General features: G+C 34.1%; 1 protein-coding gene across 1 annotated transcript; it reads left to right on the forward strand.

Annotated features, from left to right (window-relative positions):
• Positions 1 to 1,202: 1,202 nt before the first annotated feature.
• On the forward strand, positions 1,203 to 19,045 carry LOC122052326 (26S proteasome non-ATPase regulatory subunit 2 homolog A-like). Its single transcript, XM_042613804.1, has 25 exons — positions 1,203 to 1,408; positions 1,486 to 1,586; positions 1,659 to 1,779; positions 2,535 to 2,594; positions 2,939 to 3,006; positions 4,709 to 4,751; positions 13,315 to 13,380; positions 13,547 to 13,585; positions 13,653 to 13,735; positions 14,114 to 14,228; positions 14,298 to 14,372; positions 14,611 to 14,769; positions 15,221 to 15,328; positions 15,406 to 15,507; positions 15,584 to 15,724; positions 15,832 to 15,936; positions 16,013 to 16,234; positions 16,940 to 17,053; positions 17,125 to 17,340; positions 17,550 to 17,609; positions 17,711 to 17,824; positions 17,909 to 17,994; positions 18,063 to 18,171; positions 18,277 to 18,455; positions 18,542 to 19,045. The coding sequence occupies exons 1-25, from the start codon at positions 1,310 to 1,312 to the stop codon at positions 18,615 to 18,617; spliced, it is 2,661 nt and encodes an 886-aa protein (XP_042469738.1). The 5' UTR covers positions 1,203 to 1,309; the 3' UTR covers positions 18,618 to 19,045.
• Positions 19,046 to 19,372: the final 327 nt, after the last annotated feature.

A 19,372-nucleotide genomic window follows, 5' to 3' on the forward strand; every position in this document is an offset into this window, starting at 1 on the left:
AGAGATATTTACAAGTTGTGATTAAATCATAAATTCTCTCATGCTATGAATTGTATTATAGATATTCAGTAAATGAGTTTAAAAGTATTCCAATATATAATATGCACTAAAATAGTGAATATATATTTATTAAATAAATAGTAAACCATAAGGCGATCGTCTTAGAATATTCCTCAAAATCTAATAATGGGGGCTTGAAGGTCGTCCCCCGCTCGGCGCTTGGCAGCCCGACCACCAACGACCTTCGGCCGCCCCACTCCGGCCTAAACTACAACCTGGATGGGAAGTTAAACCTTGAAAGGGATCATAACAAATTGCGACATAATCGATGTCACGATCTGACTGTAATTGTATTGTGGACCATCCCGTGATAAAAAAAAGTGGACCAGAGGATCCTCTCTCAAAAGAAACCATGGAAGACTAAGAGGGGGGGGGGGGTGGAGCATGCCTGTTTTTGAGCTCTGGATCGAGCCGACAACTTGTGATTCTTCGTCATTCATTTCTTAAGGGGGGCGACGGTGATAGTGTTGCTAGCGTCGCCCTCGGTGCTAGTTACGGTGCCGGAAATGATTGTTGCGATTGAAGCAGCTACTATGATGATGATAGCGTGGGAGATGATGATGTTGTGGAGAGAAAGGGAGTTGGGCGTGAGGGAGATAAGTGGGTCAAGCGTGCCAATACCGATCTCCTCTGCCATGACCGTACTGCCATGGCCGGGGGAGGGGATGGAGGAGGAGGTTTTGGTTATATCTTGGATGAATTGAGATCTGATAAAATTTGAAAGTTATTTTTTTTCTGAAAAGGTAAAAATCAAAGGATAATTTTAGAATTTTTTTATTAACTCCAGAATGATGTAAAACCTCTTACTGACGATATAATCACATTTCGAGTTATATATCCTCACTTATTGACATGACGAACATACTCTATTATTTAAAAATTACTCATTACTAGAACTAAATAGGATTAAATAATATAATTTTAGATAGATAATCAACATTATCAACCATAATTTCCAATCAATTATGCTTTAGTGGATTTTAAATAGTGCTATAAATAAGGTAAAGAAGAGATTATAAGTTTATTTAATTTTTAAGGAGAGGGTATTTTGAGGATAAACGGGGAAGCTTTAATCGGGCCGAATTTTAGTTCATGCGGCCCACAAGTAAGCCTATAACTTGTTTAGTTTCATCTGGCTTGGGACCCAAGCAACAACCCATCCTTTCATACAATAATTTGCCTTCTTCCTCGATCGAGCGAGCGTACTCTGTTTAGGGTTTCGATCGCACCCGCCTAGTTCTCCCTCGCCATGGCCAACCCCAGCTCCTCCTCTGCCCCCGCGGAGGCTTCCAAGCCTGCCGTCAAGGATAACAAAAAAAAGAAGGACGAGAAAAAAGAAGAAGATCTGGTGATCCCCAACTACTTGATCCTACTTATCACTTTATCATTTGGTCTTCTGGACATTTATCAATGTTATTTGTGCAGTCGGATGAGGATTTGGCGTTAAAGCAGCAGCTCGAACTCTATGTGGAGAGGGTCCAGGACGCAGATCCGGGTGTGCAGAAGCTTGCCCTCGAGAGCATGAGGTTTGTCATGGGTTGGCTTGGAAATAATTTTATATTTGTGTAAATTTGTTTAAAAATTTCTCTTTTAAATAGGCAGGAGATTAGAACGGCGACAAGCTCCATGACGTCTGTTCCTAAGCCTCTGAAATTCTTACGTCCGCATTATGGTACTTTAAAAACATATTTTGAGACAATGCCAGAGTCTGATTTAAAGGTGAAGTTTGTCACTTGCGATACTTCACATTCCAGATTATTAGATCTTTTGTTGGGAAATAACTCGACTTTAAGTAGCATAGTGTTGTGAAACCTAACGTTTACCATGGGCGGTAATTGTAACTAAAAATGGTACTGTAGTCAGATAATTGAGTTATTGATCTGTGCTAATCACTTTTGACTTTTGTCTTAAACGCACATTGAAAAATACTCCCATGAGTAGGATTTATGTATATTGAAGAATGATGCACAAAGTGTTCTTTGACTATAACTTCTAACACACATTGAATTGATGTGATCCAAACAAAAAAAAAAAAAGAAATTAATTGATGCAAACACTATATATAGAGAACAATAAATTCATTAAATTGGAGAATGCTATAGGAACTATAACTCTGTATGGCACTTGGATTGAATAATGGAAGATGGTTATATGTTTTTTTTAAAAATTTTCTAATGGTGGAGGAAATATTCAAAACTGAGGAAACTTTACTGATTACATTCTGAACTGTTCTATTATCAATGAAAACTTTTTATTGATTCAGAAATTGCCTTCGTCTGATTATGTATCTAGGTACATGTACATGTTTTGAGACCATGCTGGAGTGGTAGTAGGCTTTGAAGGCCAACTTTTGTTCACCACAAGTCTAATACATTTTTCTTATCTTCACTGAATTTGTAATTTGTATGGATTACACACTTAATGTTTTCGATCATAGTTTAACTGCAGTAACTTATCAGTGATATGAACTGCAGAAATATTTGGCGGACATACTTTCTGTCTTGGCATTGACAATGTCTGCTGAAGGAGAGAGGGTATGTGAAATTTTGTTTCCAGTTACATTGATTTTCTTTACCCACTGGTTTGGATTTCTAGTTTTCAAGAATTCTTTTGCTTGTTGTGTTATGTGAATTTTCTGCAAATAATTTGTTTTCATTCATGCCCAGTGTGGTGTGGATGTTTTTATCATAGTTGGTCAGATAAGAAGTTTGGAAAGCATAGTATTTATACTTGGATATAGACTACTGCATGTTGTTGATATAAATATGCTATCTTTATTTGTCAATTGAGCATTGACCCTGTTGTTTATTACTTTTTTGGGTATCTATTATGTGATGCTCCAGGTAATTTGAAAATTTTCCATTTGTATTTTCTGTAGGAGAGCCTCAAGTACAGACTATTAGGTTCTGAAGGGGATATTGGTTCATGGGGACATGAATATGTGAGGTGAAGAATGTTTTTTTAAAATTCTAAAACTACATTCTGATGATCTATTTATAAGTTGAATAGTGCTTGTGATTTTCAATTTCTTGTATCAGATCTTAAGTTAATGCTTTTGGTTTATTGCTCCATCGTGAATATGGTTGGTCCATTATCTAACATGCTAAACTTATTAATTGTCTAAATTTTTCCCTAATTCAAGTCTGAATGATAAATTCTGGAAGGCTATAAACCAGCTGCTAACACTATGCAGGCAAAGCTGTAGACTGTTCAGATAATCTATGGCCATGGTTTATTTGTTGCCCAGATGGGATTATGACTTAATTTGATGGCGATAATATTGCATCTATCAACTTAATGTCGTTGTTCATAAAATGCTAGGTTTGTGTGAATATTGAATGCAAGGATTTAAAATTAAAATCATAGTTGGCAAAGTCGGCTCATATCTATATGGATGGGTGAAGGGGAGTCTTGATGCAACGGTAAAGTTGCTATCGTGTGACCTAGAGGTCACAGATTCAAGTTTCGGGAACAACCTCTCGCAAAACAGGGTAACTGCCTTTTTTTTTTTGATAAATATGGATTGGTCTAGTTGGATAAATATCAGCAATGGATGATCCAAAGTTAGAGAAATTGGCTTCTCAATAAAAAAGAGAGAAGTTTAAAGACTAAAAATTAAAAAAAGCCAGAAATTAGTTAGTTACATACGGAAATTGATAGAGCTTAGAATGTAGTCAAATTGTGAGGAAAAATGGATAAAGTTGAGGTAAAATTTTATCCCCGGAATGGTTTTGAAAAATGCCATTGATCTAGCTTTACCTTTAATTCCAACTTGGTTATAGAGAGTTTGCAGGGGGAAGGAGAGAGGCTTTGCTGCTCTCTAAAATTGCTTAGCCTTGATTCACCATAAGGTCAAGGATCACTCATTGAACCTTGCCTTTATTGTTAGACTCAACTCCTTGCTTATCTTTCTCTCACCCACTTTTGATCAAGTGTTGTTATTATAGATTGAGAGGTTATTATGGATTGTGAGAAAATGCAATAATTTTCCTTGATCAACAACAATGTAGAATTATCCTTCTAAAAACTAAATTTGAATGTAGTTTAGATAGCCGACTAACCCTATATTATTGAATATTAAGTAATAACACTTTTATTGAAAATGTATCAACAATCTACTGCTATTAAGTAATCTATACAAAACATGATTTTATTATTGATTATTATATATTTTTATCATGCATTAATTTGTATATTAATAAATACGATATTATGTTTATGATGCATACTAATAATTGGATGTGTAATGACATATACCAGACATTCTTTTAAAGGTTTTAGAACATCTATTGTAGTCTCATATTCAAAATAATTTTATTATATCTTTTTATATTTTTTATTTCCCTGTTAATTTTGATCCTATTGATCCTTGCCTTATTTGATTTAACTGGCACTTGGAATCTTTGTTAATCTGATTCTAATCTTGATCTTAACACTAAGTTTGACAACTTTGATTACATTGTTGTTTAATGAATAATATCAATTTGGCAATCTCATGCTGTAAACCTAATGTTTGTGAGAGTTTGAATCCTTATTGGAATTTAAATACAGGTGTTAAGAAACCAATTGCCGAGTAGCTGTATTTTTATTAATTGTTTGGTGCTGTTGATTTTCCTTGTCTATATTAAAATGCTATGCCATTTGGCAGAAATCTAGCTGGTGAAATTGCTCAAGAGTTTGCAAAGCGGCAGGTTAGGCTCTATCTCTTAATCACTTTTCTGCAATTAGGGCATATTTTGTTATATGATTTAATTGGTGATTTATATTCACCATGTTTTGAGGACTCTGAAATGGAACTTAGTGGTTCTTTTGTCTTTATTAAAAGAAAACAAGGGTGATGGTAATTTATGATAAGATACTAGTATGATGCACTTATGTGTTGTACTTGCTTAGAATTATATTCCTATCTCATTACTGCAGGATTATGCAGTCTTTGTATGAAGCATTCAAAATATTGTTTTGTGTTAGTATCAGTCGCAATTGGAATGGTACAACTTTGGTACCATGCCCTGCTAACACTCAGAGCTCTTCAACATGTTTCAAATCATTTTTAAATATTATCTCATTGAAATTACAAAGGTAAAAGGGCAGCCCAGTGCACGAAGCTCTCGCCATGCGGGATCCCGGGAAAGGATTGTACGCAGCCTTACCCTGCTTTTTGCAAGAGGTTGTTTCCAGGATTCGAACTCGTGACCTTTTGGTCACATGACAACAACTTTACCGTTGCTCCCCTTCAATGTCAACATTAGCTAATGGTTAAGCTTTCTACATTAAATTGACGCATTAGTTCTTGGAGCATCTTATCTAGATTAATCTCATTACTTTCTAGGACCTATATTAAATAATTGGAATTGAATTTTTTCCATGTCCATAAATATTTCTTATTTAACTATTGGGTGTTGAGCTTGCAGTAACATAGAATTGGAATTGCTAGTGCAAGATGTGAATATATCTCAATTTCTTTGATTCTAGTGTCATTTTTTGCTACTGTGGGTGCTTTAGTTGGTCTATCTCTTTTCCCTCTTCTTGTTTTAGCATTTCATCTCTTTTAATTGATTAAGTGACAGAGTCGAAGGGTTCATGGAATGAAAATCTTCCTGTATTAGTTAATTTTCAATGATACCAACCTAGACAAGCTTACTATTGTAATTACATTTATATGTGGTACAATGACCTTTACCTATCTGATGTATTAAATCAGAACAATACATTTTGGTTGAGCTGACCAATATTGGTCAACACTTGAAAGTAGGGTGTAAAGGCTAGATTTTTACTTCACGAAGAATATATTTTAGGCTCCTAGTGTTGTTGATTTAGTTTTGTAATTAGTGTAATATGAAAAATGGCATTGCAAGAAACATGTTAAACTCTTAAGGAGAGGACAATATTATTAAAATGAATGATGATGATTACAAGGGATCCTTACACTTTGCTAAGTGTCAACATGCTTTTAGGTTTTTAACCTTATTTATGTTTTACATTGCCCTCAAGTTTGTCTTGTGATAAATCCTCGGTCCCTTAGATGCATAGAGCCTTTCAAACTTGACTCAATATGCCATCATTCACTATTTATTTACAAAGTGCATCTCCTATTAGATTGCCCTAGAGTATGCCTTATTAGGAATTTTCTATCCATTGGATGCTCTACGTCATCCTTTATCAATCACCTATGAGTTCACCTTGTTACATATTATTAAACCATTAAATTAGCAATTATACTATGATCTTTATCCTAGAGTTTACCTCATCAATAAATTTTAGTCCCTCAAAAGTCCTCTATCATCTTTCTTTGATCATCTTTGAGTCTACTTCGTTATCGATCTCGAAGCCATCAAATACAAACCATCCAACTTGATTGTATTTATCCATCATAACTCAACTATATTGAGTTGTGTGCACTTTAATTGGTTTGAAATTTGGTACCGTGCTGGGTAAAATGGTCGAAACATATCATTATGGTAAATCATCGAAACTTGATACAACTTGACATTAATGTTTAAAATCTCGAACCGTGTTGTAGTTTCAATCTTTGATCAGAAAGATATTATTCATGTATGATGCTAACACTTTGATGCATGGTGCTGGTGACAAATTGAAGTTGAAAGAGGAAAGAGATTAAACAATGGAAGGAGACGTTGTTCGCGCAGAGTGATATTGAGTTTCAGTAATTTACCGAAATGATATGTTTCGACTATTTTGCCAAGTATGACACAAGATTTAAAATATACGCGACACAGCAACTCCAATCCATTATTGACATTCTGCATTGAAATATTGGCATGATACCGAAATAGTATTGTTCTCGTCAAAGACTGAAACTTTAATACAACTCAAGATTTTGAACTTTGCCGCGTACATTAGAACAAAGATAAGTAATTAAATTATTTGTCAAATACATTAAGTCAAATAGCCTAGTTAAACTTGATCATTTGGAAACATTATTGCACCAATAGTTCCTTCTAACAAGTCAAAAATATGGTTTTTAACCTAGAGATAGAAGTCTATAATCTAGAGGTTGTAAAGTAAATATGCAAAGACAGTCTGCTAATTTCTGTTAGCATACTCTTTAATTTTAAAATTGAGTAGTTAAAAAAAAAACTTGTGCATTAATTTTAAATTTTGTATATAACACCCTATGAGATTTTTGGGCTATTGAATACATAGGTGTACTTTATGTTTTTACTCTATAGGGTAGATCAACACACACACACACACATAAACTCACTCAACACATCATTTGTAGATGTTTTAATGTGGTAATGAGTATTGAACTCAATAGACATGTATAGATGTTTTACTACAACAACTATAAGCAATTTTATAGATTATATTCAAAGCATGTGAACTTTTTCTTAATTGCTTTGATTCATCAAAGAGCTTCTCAAAAGGTCGAAGCAAAGATAATCAAATAAATTGACAAAGGGTTCTTTAGAAGGTCCAAGTGAAAGATCAAATTGAGAATTATCAAGGGTTTAGAAGCTTGAGTGAAGAATTTTTAGGAGTTCTTGAGAATGGTCCATTAAAGGATTGTAGGATTGTCAAGGGTTTTTTTAGGTAGTTAGAGTAAAAGATTATTTAGGAGCTCTTTTTAGGCTCGAGTAAAGGGTCATTACAAATGTAATTAAAGTTCATCATGTCACGTCCTAGGGGTCAAATTCGCACTCACCAAGAGGTACACCACTCGGTGATACCATAATAAAAGAGAACTAAAAGTTATATGAATAAGACAACCAAGAATTCAACTAATTTTATATATTTATTTAAACATCTTTACTACAAAGACAACAAATTGTAAACAGAAGATTGAATGAGTAGAATGGAAATACATTAGAATAAAACTCAAAGAAAAAAAAATCTAGTTAACATCCCTGAGCAACTCTATATACAAGCGAAAACCAATTATAATATCAAGAGTGTTTGTGCCAACAAAATTGAACGTTAAAGAAAGACAACAATAAGTAAGATTGCCAAGGGGGTAATTAGGAAAATTGTGTATGAATTTAATCTTATTTAAGAGGTCAAGGAAATCATTATTCCGTATTACAATTTTAGCTATTTCTTTAGGTTGTTTAGCTTATACATAAATGGATATAGAAGTATTAAATATATTTATAATGATTTACTTTTTTATTTTGAATGTTTATCAATATTTGGAGTTACAACTATCATTTTTAAATTACTATCTTTTATCATCAATTAAGATAACTTTTATTTATAGCATGTATAAATGACATCAATGGTATGAATATCAACATATATAAATGTCACCAATGATGTAAGTATCAGCATGTATTATTGTCACCAATGAGAAGTTAGTAAATCAACTAAGCAATGGAACAAGCGTCCATAGAGTATAATGATGTCATGACCAATGGGCCAAAAGCTCCCTCATTAATGGAATACAACAATAAAGTGTCATCGTGCAAATAAAAACTGATGTGATTGCTCACTACCAAAACTCATGTGGCAGTCAGGTACTGTTGTATAAGGTTAGATTTAGAATTTCCACTTTTTAGTATTTCTTTCCTCTATTTAACACATCTTTATTATTTTACTATTAGTTCTCTTGATCTCAGTGATTACTGTCTCTACATCATATTGGTTAGTCTGAACAATCAATCTAAATTATTTTTTGATATAATGCAATATTAATTTAACTAAATATCATCATAGGTTATGTAGGTGAAAATTATACAATATGAAGCTAAATATTCAACATCTAGAACATCAAGTAGCATGGAAGGTTAAGCAATCTAAAGGTAGGTACCAACTCAAGAGTACAACAACAACAACAACAACAACAACCAAGCCTTTTCACACTAGGTGGGGTCGGCTGTATGAATCCTTTTACGCCATTGAACTCTATCTCCTATTATATCATCATCTATATTTAAATAAATTTTATCTTGTTTTATTGTTGCTTACCAAGCCTTTTTTGGTCTTCCTCTTCCTTGTTTGATATGCATGTTTATCAGAATTTCACTTCGCCTAACTGGAGCATTTATTGGTCATCTAAGTACATGTCCGTACCATCTTAAACGTGTCTCTCGGAGTTTTTCCTCAATAGATGCAACTCCGTACCATCTTAAGAGTGATTTAGGATAATTCATTTTAATTTTTAAATTCTTCTCATTGCGATTCCCATATGAATTTCACATGTGAATGCGAAATAATATCAATTATTTACCCTCCAATAATTTAATTATTTGACAATTCATTTCACTATTTTAAATATTATTTTAATCTCTTTTCTTTATATAAGCATATGTTATTTATTTATCTGTTTATTCATGCATAAGGAAATGTATAATAAAGGATAGAATTTACCCATCTGTGAGTGCAATACAAAAATAATTTAGTTCTCAAGATAAATATCTAATAACATGGTAACACAAGATGGATCAAATCTTGATCTTGCTATCTTGATATAATCCCAATTTCTACATGACACCTATTGCTACTATCAAATAACGAATTTATTTAACTAACCTAAATAGAAGTCTAATAAAATAAAATATATACCTTGTAACTTTCTTTTGTCTAATAGAACATTGAGGCATTTTGTTGATATGAAATGATCGAGCCAATCTAACCTCTACAATAAATCGTAATTAGTCCACATTAATAAATTATTTCTTGATATTAATAAATACTTATTACCAATGACTACCTTCTATTGGTGGTTGTACACACAATAAACTCATTAAATGAGGATACCAAAGGATTGAGGAGCTGGTTGTGGTTTTTCCTCTTGTTCTCTCTTGAGCCATTGATAGCAATAACTGGAAGGAAGGAATTGCCAACTATTGTTGGCGGGAAAGAGGAAATAGGGCTGTTTGCCTGTCACAAAAAAAAACAGCAAGAAGATCAGATCTGTTGTTGTTGGCTGGAAGAAGGAGAATAAAAAGGGAAAGAAAGATGGAGAGCAGGGCATGTGGAAAGGAGGAGATGTGGCATGCGACGGTTGCTGCATACATGAAAGAGAAAAAGAGAGGGAATAAAAGGTTTCCTTAAAAATTCCCTAATTTATTTTAATCGATCAAACCGATTCAACCCATTCAAAATTTGGTTCAGCCATAATTTATCTAAATTAAATCCAAATCAACCATGGTTTAAATCTATGCGATCTTTATCTTCCCACCTACTCAATAAATTCAATCCAAATCTAATCCGACTTCAATTCGAAGCCCAAATCTCATGTTTAACGTTTCAATTCATTTTTTTTGTCAATTTAATTTTTTAGCAAAATTTAGATTTGATATATTTTTTCTTTATAAAAATCATTACTTAACACATCAATATTGGAAAAGGAGTCATTAAATTCAACAAGAATTCTACCAGCTATATAATAGGCTTTTTTTTTTCTTTGGGGCAGAGTTTGCATTAAGGGAATCTCCTAAAACCAGGTCATCAGTGGAGTCAGTTAAGGTCAAGTTATTAGAAAGATCTTATGTGGTTAAGTCAATAAAGGATTTGTCTAATTTCTATGGAGAAGTCTTGTAGTTTGATATAAAATTCATGAATTTTAGGTAAGGTGGGAGATTTGGGTATTGTTTCCAAAGTTGGCACCACCTTTTTCTAACATACTTTCTTTTAACTTGACATCAAATGCTTTTGGTTGTAGAATAATCTTCATTCTCTAAACTTTTCTTAAGGTTGTATTCAATCTTTTTAGTTGTCCTTTTAACTTCACATCGAACACTTGTGATATGTAGGTGTAGAATAGTTTCATTCTCTAAACTTTTCTTATGTCTAAGGTTGTATTTAATCTTTTTGGCTATATAATAGACATCCTTTATTGAAGTAAATGAAAATAAGTATAATTCTCTATGAATTTGTAGTCTAAGAAATATAATTGATCAAAGGATTACATCTTTGCTAGTATTTCAATGTGTGCATAATTTTTCAAATTGTGACTGGTATTTTGCTAATTTTAAGTATGGTTTTTTTAGCCTTTTAAACTTGTAGGACATTTCATTTAAAACTGGAAAATAAATTTGATAGGTTGTTTAGCTTGAACACTTCATTAAAATTTTTTCAGCAACTTTTATAAAATAAAAAATATGAAGGGGAGCCTTGGTGCAACGGTAAAGTTGTTGTCATGTGACCTAAAGGTCACGGGTTCGAATCCTGGAAGCAGCCTCTTGCAAAAAGCAAGGTAAGCCTGTGTACAATGGATCCTTCCTGGGACTTCGTATGATGGAAGCTCGTGCATCGGACTGTCCTTTTAACTCTTATAAAAAAAATATATATTTGGTAAATTGTGCTCATTCAACAAAATTCATGTCATGAATAATAGTCAAGGGTAGGGGCAGAGCTAATGTAGGTCCAGTGTAGGCTCCACACTGGGATTCAGATAAAAAAAATATTAATTAATTCCTATTTGAGAAGTTGGCAGTAATTCTTTGCCTACACGGCCGAGTGTACCCAGATAAAAAAATGACTGTATTCAAAAGTTAGGGGTGGCAAAGGAGAGTTGGTGTAAGCCATCAAGAGAAATCGTGATGGAAAGATACCTGGGTATGCATTTGATCCTAATTGTCAACTCTGGAGGTCACTTTCAATCTGTGCCCGTTGATTATTCTGAAGCTCTTGGTTTTAGTTGTACTGTTCTTTGTGGCTGCTGGCTCTACCTATCAGTGGTAAAGATCCGTCAAAGGGTTTAGGATCAAAGTAGTCTTCTACTTTGGAAACCCCATTTTTAGTTCTCTTGATTTAAAAACTAAGATATTTTTAATTTATTAGAGTCAATACTTTTATTTGTTTTTGTATTCAATCTACACTTGATGAAACATGTCTTAGGGATTTCAAGTGAATTTTCAACGACATTGCAAAAGAAAGATCAGGCTATTGTGAATGCAATGGATTTGCTACAAGTTTGAAAACACCAACTCCACAGTGTGAGAGATAATGGATGGGATTTAGAAAAGGTTCTTTTTGTGAGCAATATTACATTGATGTTTTCAAAATGGATGATATGTTAAAACACATTGGGCACCACGATGAATGATAATTATATTATACATGTAGAGAAAGATATATTTCTATCAATTAATAATGAAGTTATTGTATAAAAGTTTTAAAATATGAAGATTCGAAAACAACAACGGTAAGGTAATTATTTTGTGGTACTTTATAATTATAATATTTTTTATTTGATTAATTATATTATATTGTTGTCTACACCGGGTGTCTTCTATTTCAATTAACTAATTAAACAATGATTGGCATTCGTTTTTCGGAAAACAGGATTTCTCCCTAATATGTTGAGGCTTATATTGAAGGGGAGCCTTGGCGCAATGGTAAAGTTGTTGCCATGTGACCAAAAGGTCACGGGTTCGAATCCTGGAAACAACCTCTTGCAAAAAGCAAGGTAAGACTGCGTACAATGGATCCTTCTCGGACCCGTATGGCGGGGATTTTGTGCACCGGGCTGCCCTTTTATGTTGAGGCCTATATTGACTATCATTTGCAGGGAAATAACTTGTAACTTATTTTTTCTCTAAACATATGATCATGTAACAATCAATGGGAGTTCCAACAATTCGTGGAGCTATAGGTATATGAAGGGATAATCAAATTTATTTGAAGAATCAATCCTATTTCATATGAAACCGTTTGATGCAACATAAAAAAAAAAATTCAAACTCTCAACTCATTGAAGGATACAATATTATTAAACTGAAATATAATATAATGAGTAAAAGGGATGTTAACCCCTTTGTATATTGTCAATAAGATCATTTTTTTTTTAAAAAATGAATGACCTATCCTATCCCTAAAAGCCTATAATGAACATTTTAGAAATTTAAACAACCTTAAAATTAACACTTAAAATTTTAAAAAATATAAATATTTTTTTACTAAAATTTTTAAAGGAAAACTAAATTTATCCTCAAATTTCAGATCGCCTCAGTAATTATGTAGTGCCATATTTAGTTAACGTTATAGGCTCTCCTGTATTTGCTTATAGTTCTGTTGTGAATTAGGCCAGTAGCTTTGCTATTTTGTTAGAATGGTTAAAACTGTGTGTGTGAGTTTGAACTCTCAAAAATTCATATTTTCCTTGTCTGTGTGTTTTATATACAAATTAGATTACCACATGTTTTAAGCTATTATTTGTCCTATTTATATGTTGGCATGATATTTTTTCTAACATCTCTCATATCACAAACCTAAACTGGTGCAGACTTGCTCTTCTGTTAATCATTTTGTTCTTCATTAATAAATCATAATTTACCCCCTTCCATACAGTATGATGACACCCCTTTGGATGCTTTGATGGAACTTGTGCAACAAATTGTAGCATTTCACATGAAGGTATGCATTATGCAAGTATCTTCTACCGTTAAGCTTTACCGATCATTTGTTCTAGTTCATTTTTTGTCCTTTGCTGATGTTTGAATGTTCTTATGTTTAGTTTATTGTTTCTTCATTTAGCTTTTGTTAAACTGTTGGTTATTTTTTCTAATAATTACTTGTGCAGCATAATGCTGAGCCAGAAGCAGTAGATCTTCTGATGGAGGTAGGCCTGTACTTTGCATTCCTGTTCTCGACTCGGTTGTTTTTTTATGTATTTTTTCCTCTTTTAGGTGGAAGATGTTGACTTGCTAGTTGAGCATGTAGATGCTACAAACTACAAACGAGCATGTCTGTACCTCACAAGTTCATCTAGGTATGATTTATATTCTTTTGTAGTTGTAACATGTGCTATATTGGATCAGTCCTTTTTATGAGAACATATGCTAATTTTCATTTGTTGGCATAAGCAAGTTTATAACTTGGTATGCACTAGTACTTTGCTTAACTCTGTTTCTGGATGAATGTCTGGCACATAGTGATTTAGGAGTTGATTATGATGGAAAAAGATGGAGTGCTATGTAATATCCAAGCTTACTATAGTCCCTCTTTGTTGGCTGTTGGCTTCATGTCATGCCTAATGCACTTGATGCATGGACAATGATATGGCATATCTTTGTTTTAATGTGTTGGCAATGTTTCATAACTTTTGCAAACCCAACTATCTGATCTGACGTGTGTTGGAATTTTTCAGCTATCTTCCAAGCCCAGATGATATCCTAGCCTTGGATATAGCATATACAATATATATTAAGTTCAAGGATTATGCAAGTGCACTACGAATTGCACTCTTTCTTGATAACACCCAAGTATGCTCATCATTCATGCTGTTTTATTCTAATTTTTTGAGTTTCGTTAATAAAATTCTCTTTTGACAGTATGTGAAGCAGATCTACATGTCAACAACTGATCTTCTCCTGAAGAAGCAATTTTCTTATATTATATCTCGTCATGTAAGCCTTGTACATCATGTTGAGCCTTCATAATAGCTTTCACTGTTGAGGATAACTCTCAAATGTTTGCTAACACAATTTATACAGCCCTTTGTACATGATACAGCTTATGCTTTATTTGGTCAAGATGATTTTTTATTTGCTTTGATTAAGAGGAAACTTTTAATTTTTTTTTGTATTCCTAATACCACTGGTCCAGTCTGTGGAATGATGTTATTTTTGAGTAATTTCATCACAGGGTTTAGTTTTGGAACTTGACGAAGATGTAGCTCCAGATTATGATGACAGAGAAGCCCTGCAGGAGATTGTCAATAATGTTAAATTGAGTGAAGGCTACCTTGCTCTTGCCCGAGACATTGAGGTTATGGAACCCAAATCTCCAGAAGACATATATAAGGTGCTATGCTTAGGCATTATATAATTCTCCTCTCAAAATTTTCTGTTACTTTCTAATTCAATATGTTTCTTGTTGTAAAATTATCAAGGATGTTAAATTATTTTCCATTTTTTGCAGTTCTAATCACTGAGAGATTATTGGTGATTATTTATTTATTATGTATTTATTTATTTTATGTTTGGGAGTACACCATTAGATATGGAGGTATACATTGTTTTGATGGTGTCTCTCTGTCTTCTGATAGAAAATGTATCTCAATCTGGTAATCTTTTGTACACAGGTAGAAATTTTTTGATGGATGATATTGTATGATATATCAGATAAATTAAATTAGATATAAAAATACAAGAAAAGAACTCAGTGCATTGCAAGCTTGTCTTGAGCATATCTGTGGTTGTATTTATAATATCTGTTTTTGTTGGCTCCATTATCGTATGCACTGTGTATTTAGGTACACCTGATTGATGGTCGTGCAAGCGGTAGTACTAGCATTGATTCAGCAAGACAAAATCTAGCAGCCACTTTTGTTAATGCATTTGTAAATGCAGGATTCGGACAGGTAATTTGTGAATTTCATTTAGGAATTTCTTGTGGTGTGATGTAGCATTTGTATACTTTATTTTATTTTATTTTCAGGATAAATTGATGACAGTCCCATCAGAATCTGCAAGTGGATCTTCTGGTACTTGGCTATTCAAGAATAAGGAACATGGGAAGGCCAGTGCGGCAGCAAGCTTGGTATAGTTTTTCTTTTTATTAGTCATCGTGTATTTCTGAAGTTGATTTGTCTGACTATCATTACATCACTCTCTAGGGAATGATTCTGTTGTGGGATGTTGACTCTGGACTGGCCCAAATCGACAAATATTTGCACAGTACTGATAACCATGTTGTCGCTGGTGCTCTGTTAGGTGTTGGTATTGTTAACTGTGGTATAAAGAATGACTGTGACCCTGTAAGTTCAGTTTCATTTATCCTTTACCAAATATGATGTGTTTGGAGTTGTTTAGCACTTCATATAATACAGTATTTCATTACTATTATGTGCTGCTTGTCTTTCAGGCATTGGCCCTTTTGATTGACTATCTTAACAAAGAGGACACCACCATCTTAATTGGTGCTATACTTGGTCTTGGCATTGCATACGCCGGCTCTCAAAAGGATGAGGTAGATCTCAAGAAGGTTCCTATCAATGTGGTTTACTTTTTATGTTATGATACTGAGATAATTTTGGTTATTTCAGCTTCGAATTCGTCTGTCTCAAATTTTAGGGGACCCAAAAACATCTCTGGAAGTTCTTGTGTTTTCTGCTATTAGCCTGGGGCTAGTATATGTTGGTTCTTGCAATGAAGAGATTGCTCAGTCTATCATTTTGGCTTTGATGGAACGAACAGATACTGAATTGGGTGAACCTCTTACTCGACTTCTTCCTGTTGCTCTTGCCCTTCTATATCTTGGAAAACAGGTAAAGACAAGGAACCAAATGCCCGTTTGTTATTTTTTATTCTTGATTGTATGTGGTTAGAATTAGTTTTCTTTGTCATAGCTATGGCATTGTGCTGGATAATTGCATTTCATAATGATATTTAACTAGCACAGAAGAGATATTTGGTTGCCACCACCATCATGTTTGATGAACAACTGATCTATATTTTCTTCGTTCAAGGCAGAAAATTAGTGCTATATTTCTGCAGTCCTTCGTGAATTCCCTCAATCAGAAGTTGAATTTGCACATGGCTCAATTAGGCATATGTTGATGCCTTCTAGTGTGTGTTTATTTAACAAGATTCAGCATTTTAGATAATATCAGACTTCCAAGTGAAGGAGGTGCCTTACTAGAGATAATCTTGTTTTTGATGAATTGCCTCATTATAAGTTGGGGAGTTATACCACATTTATTCATTTTTTTTTGTTAGAAAATTTCTAATTATGATAAGTAATAAGTTTGCTAGCTTACATTAGTTTTGCAATCATGAAATAAACAACAATATTCACACCCTGCCAACTGCATATAAGTGTTTAAGTGGCTTCAAATTGTAGTTGATCATTTTGTGGTTATTATGTTGATGAAATAAATGTCATTTCTGCAGAAGTTTCAAGTTATCTTTTAACTACCCTGCAACAGGGATTCTGATTATGTTAAACCGCCCCTTGAAACTTGGTCTAACAGGATAATGTTGAGGCTACTGCTGAGGTGTCAAAAACATTTAATGAGAAAATCAGGAAATATGCTGATGTCACTTTGCTGTCTTTGGCATATGCTGGAACTGGGAATGTTCTCAAGGTATTATCTTTAAACATTAACTGTCCCTTTTGATGAAGGTACATAATAGTTTTATCCTGCTTGTTCTACAGGTCCAAAAGCTCCTTGGATATTGTGCTCAACATCTTGAGAAAGGTGAGAACTATCAGGGTCCTGCTGTCCTTGGAATTGCACTTATCGCAATGACTGAAGAACTAGGCCTTGAGATGTCTATTCGATCATTGGAGCATCTTTTGCAATATGGAGAGCAAAACATTAGACGGGCAGTGCCCCTGGCACTTGGCCTGCTTTGTATTTCTAATCCCAAGGTATACTATTTTCTTTCTCCAGGACTGTATTTATTTGACCTGTACTATAGAATTTAACTTGATTTAGATGCAACAAAAGGGGGCATTTAATTGGAAATTTTGTCCATAGATGCTGTTGTTTGATAATATTCCCCTGTTGATAATGATTTTGCTCATATCTTTCTTAATGTATTTTTACAAACTGCTGCTTGATTTCATGTTTTGATTAGGTAAATGTCATGGACACACTTAGCAGACTAAGTCATGATACAGACAATGACGTGTCAATGGTATGGCCACTTAAAAGCTTTCTCCTCCCACTGAAGCAAAAAATAAGATGTAGAACCATTTAGTGGCTACCTGATTGATGTTGCTAACTTCCCATCTGCAGGCTGCAATTATTTCACTGGGGTTAATAGGTGCAGGGACAAACAATGCTCGGATTGCTGGCATGCTTCGCAGTCTTTCAAGTTATTACTATAAAGAAGCTGGCCACCTCTTTTGTGTAAGCTGTTTTTACCAACCTGATTTTCCTTGGTTCATCTTATGCTTCTTCAGGTTACATGAAGGTTCAATGATATGGATGCAGGTTAGAATTGCTCAAGGCCTTGTGCATATGGGGAAGGGTTTACTAACTCTTTCTCCCTATCACTCTGATCGGTTTTTATTATCACCGTAAGTTAATTTCTTCCTTTCATTTTCAGTTTCTAGTATCGCTGAAATGTTCACTACTACTGGTGCAGGACGGCACTTGCTGGACTTGTTACTGTTTTGTATGCTTGCCTGGATTTGAAGTCTATTATCCTGGGGAAATATCATTACATGTTATACATCCTTGTATTAGCCATGCAGGTATGTATAGCTTGGGTGGCCTTTATTTCTTGCATAATGCTACAGTTGTACATAAGGGATATAGGGTCTGTTTTGATCCTTGGTTCCACTCATTTGTTCATGCAGCCACGAATGCTGATGACTGTGGATGAGAATCTGAAGCCCATTTCTGTTCCTGTACGGGTTGGTCAGGCTGTTGATGTGGTGGGTCAAGCAGGTCGACCTAAAACAATAACAGGTTTCCAGACACATTCTACACCCGTCTTGCTTGCTGCTGGAGACCGTGCCGAACTTGCTACTGAAAAGTATATAAATTTGATAACCCTAAGTCATCTGCCCTTAAATCACACTAACTACGATTTATCGATGTTATACTGGAAATATTGTGCAGATACATTCCACTATCGCCGGTGCTGGAAGGGTTTGTAATCCTGAAAGAGAACCCAGAGTACCGGGATGATCACTAGGCTACTTCCAAGTATAAAATCCCAGATTTTTACCATCAGACACATGGATGATCGTGCAAATAATTAGTGCCATATTGATAGCAGAATGAAGATGAAAGCCTACTTTTGGGAATGTAGAAGAGCTCAGGAAACTGTATGTTAGACGTTGAATGCGCTATTTTTCTCTGATTATGCAGTTGTCTTACAACCAACTCCAAGCAAGCGCCTGGTCAGCCTTGTTGCCAAGAAACCATGATATTCACTTTGATGGCAATTTCTAGTGGTTGTTCATTTGTCACTGGTAATTATTGATATGAACTCCTGGTTTTTTTTTTCTTTTTCTTTTTTCCTGTTTTTGTAATTGTAGAATTCGATTTGAAGTATGAGATCGTTATGCTACTATTTTCATTAATTCTTAATTAATGAAGATAAAGAAATTAAGCTTTTCAGGAGTCAGAGTAATACATTTTACGATTTTATAGGATCTAACTGTATTATTGGTTATATGAACCTAAATTATTAAGGAGTCAGATTAATACATCTAACAATTCTAGAGGATCTAACCGTATTATTGTGTTGCCTAAATGTGCATCCTAAGTTGCTTAGGTTTATGTAACAGCTCTAAATAAAATTCTTATATGGAACAAAACGGCTCATGATGATTGGCGGCACAACTTGTACCTTCCACCGTGGGAAGTTGTGAGTTGCATATATCTTCAAAATCTGAGCCATGTAGCATTATATGCAATGGTTAAATCCCCCTATTGATAACGAAG

The sequence above is a fragment of the Zingiber officinale genome, chromosome 3A, assembly GCF_018446385.1.
Source record: "Zingiber officinale cultivar Zhangliang chromosome 3A, Zo_v1.1, whole genome shotgun sequence".
Lineage (NCBI taxonomy): Eukaryota > Viridiplantae > Streptophyta > Magnoliopsida > Zingiberales > Zingiberaceae > Zingiber > Zingiber officinale.

Bases quoted from the DNA above. Each gene is read 5' to 3' on its own strand.
- LOC122052326 (XM_042613804.1), top strand. From the start codon at position 1,310: ATGGCCAACCCCAGCTCCTCCTCTGCCCCCGCGGAGGCTTCCAAGCCT. The intron at 14,229-14,297 runs GTATGCTCATCA...CTCTTTTGACAG, and splicing joins TCTTTCTTGATAACACCCAA to TATGTGAAGCAGATCTACAT. The intron at 14,770-15,220 runs GTGCTATGCTTA...CTGTGTATTTAG, and splicing joins CTCCAGAAGACATATATAAG to GTACACCTGATTGATGGTCG.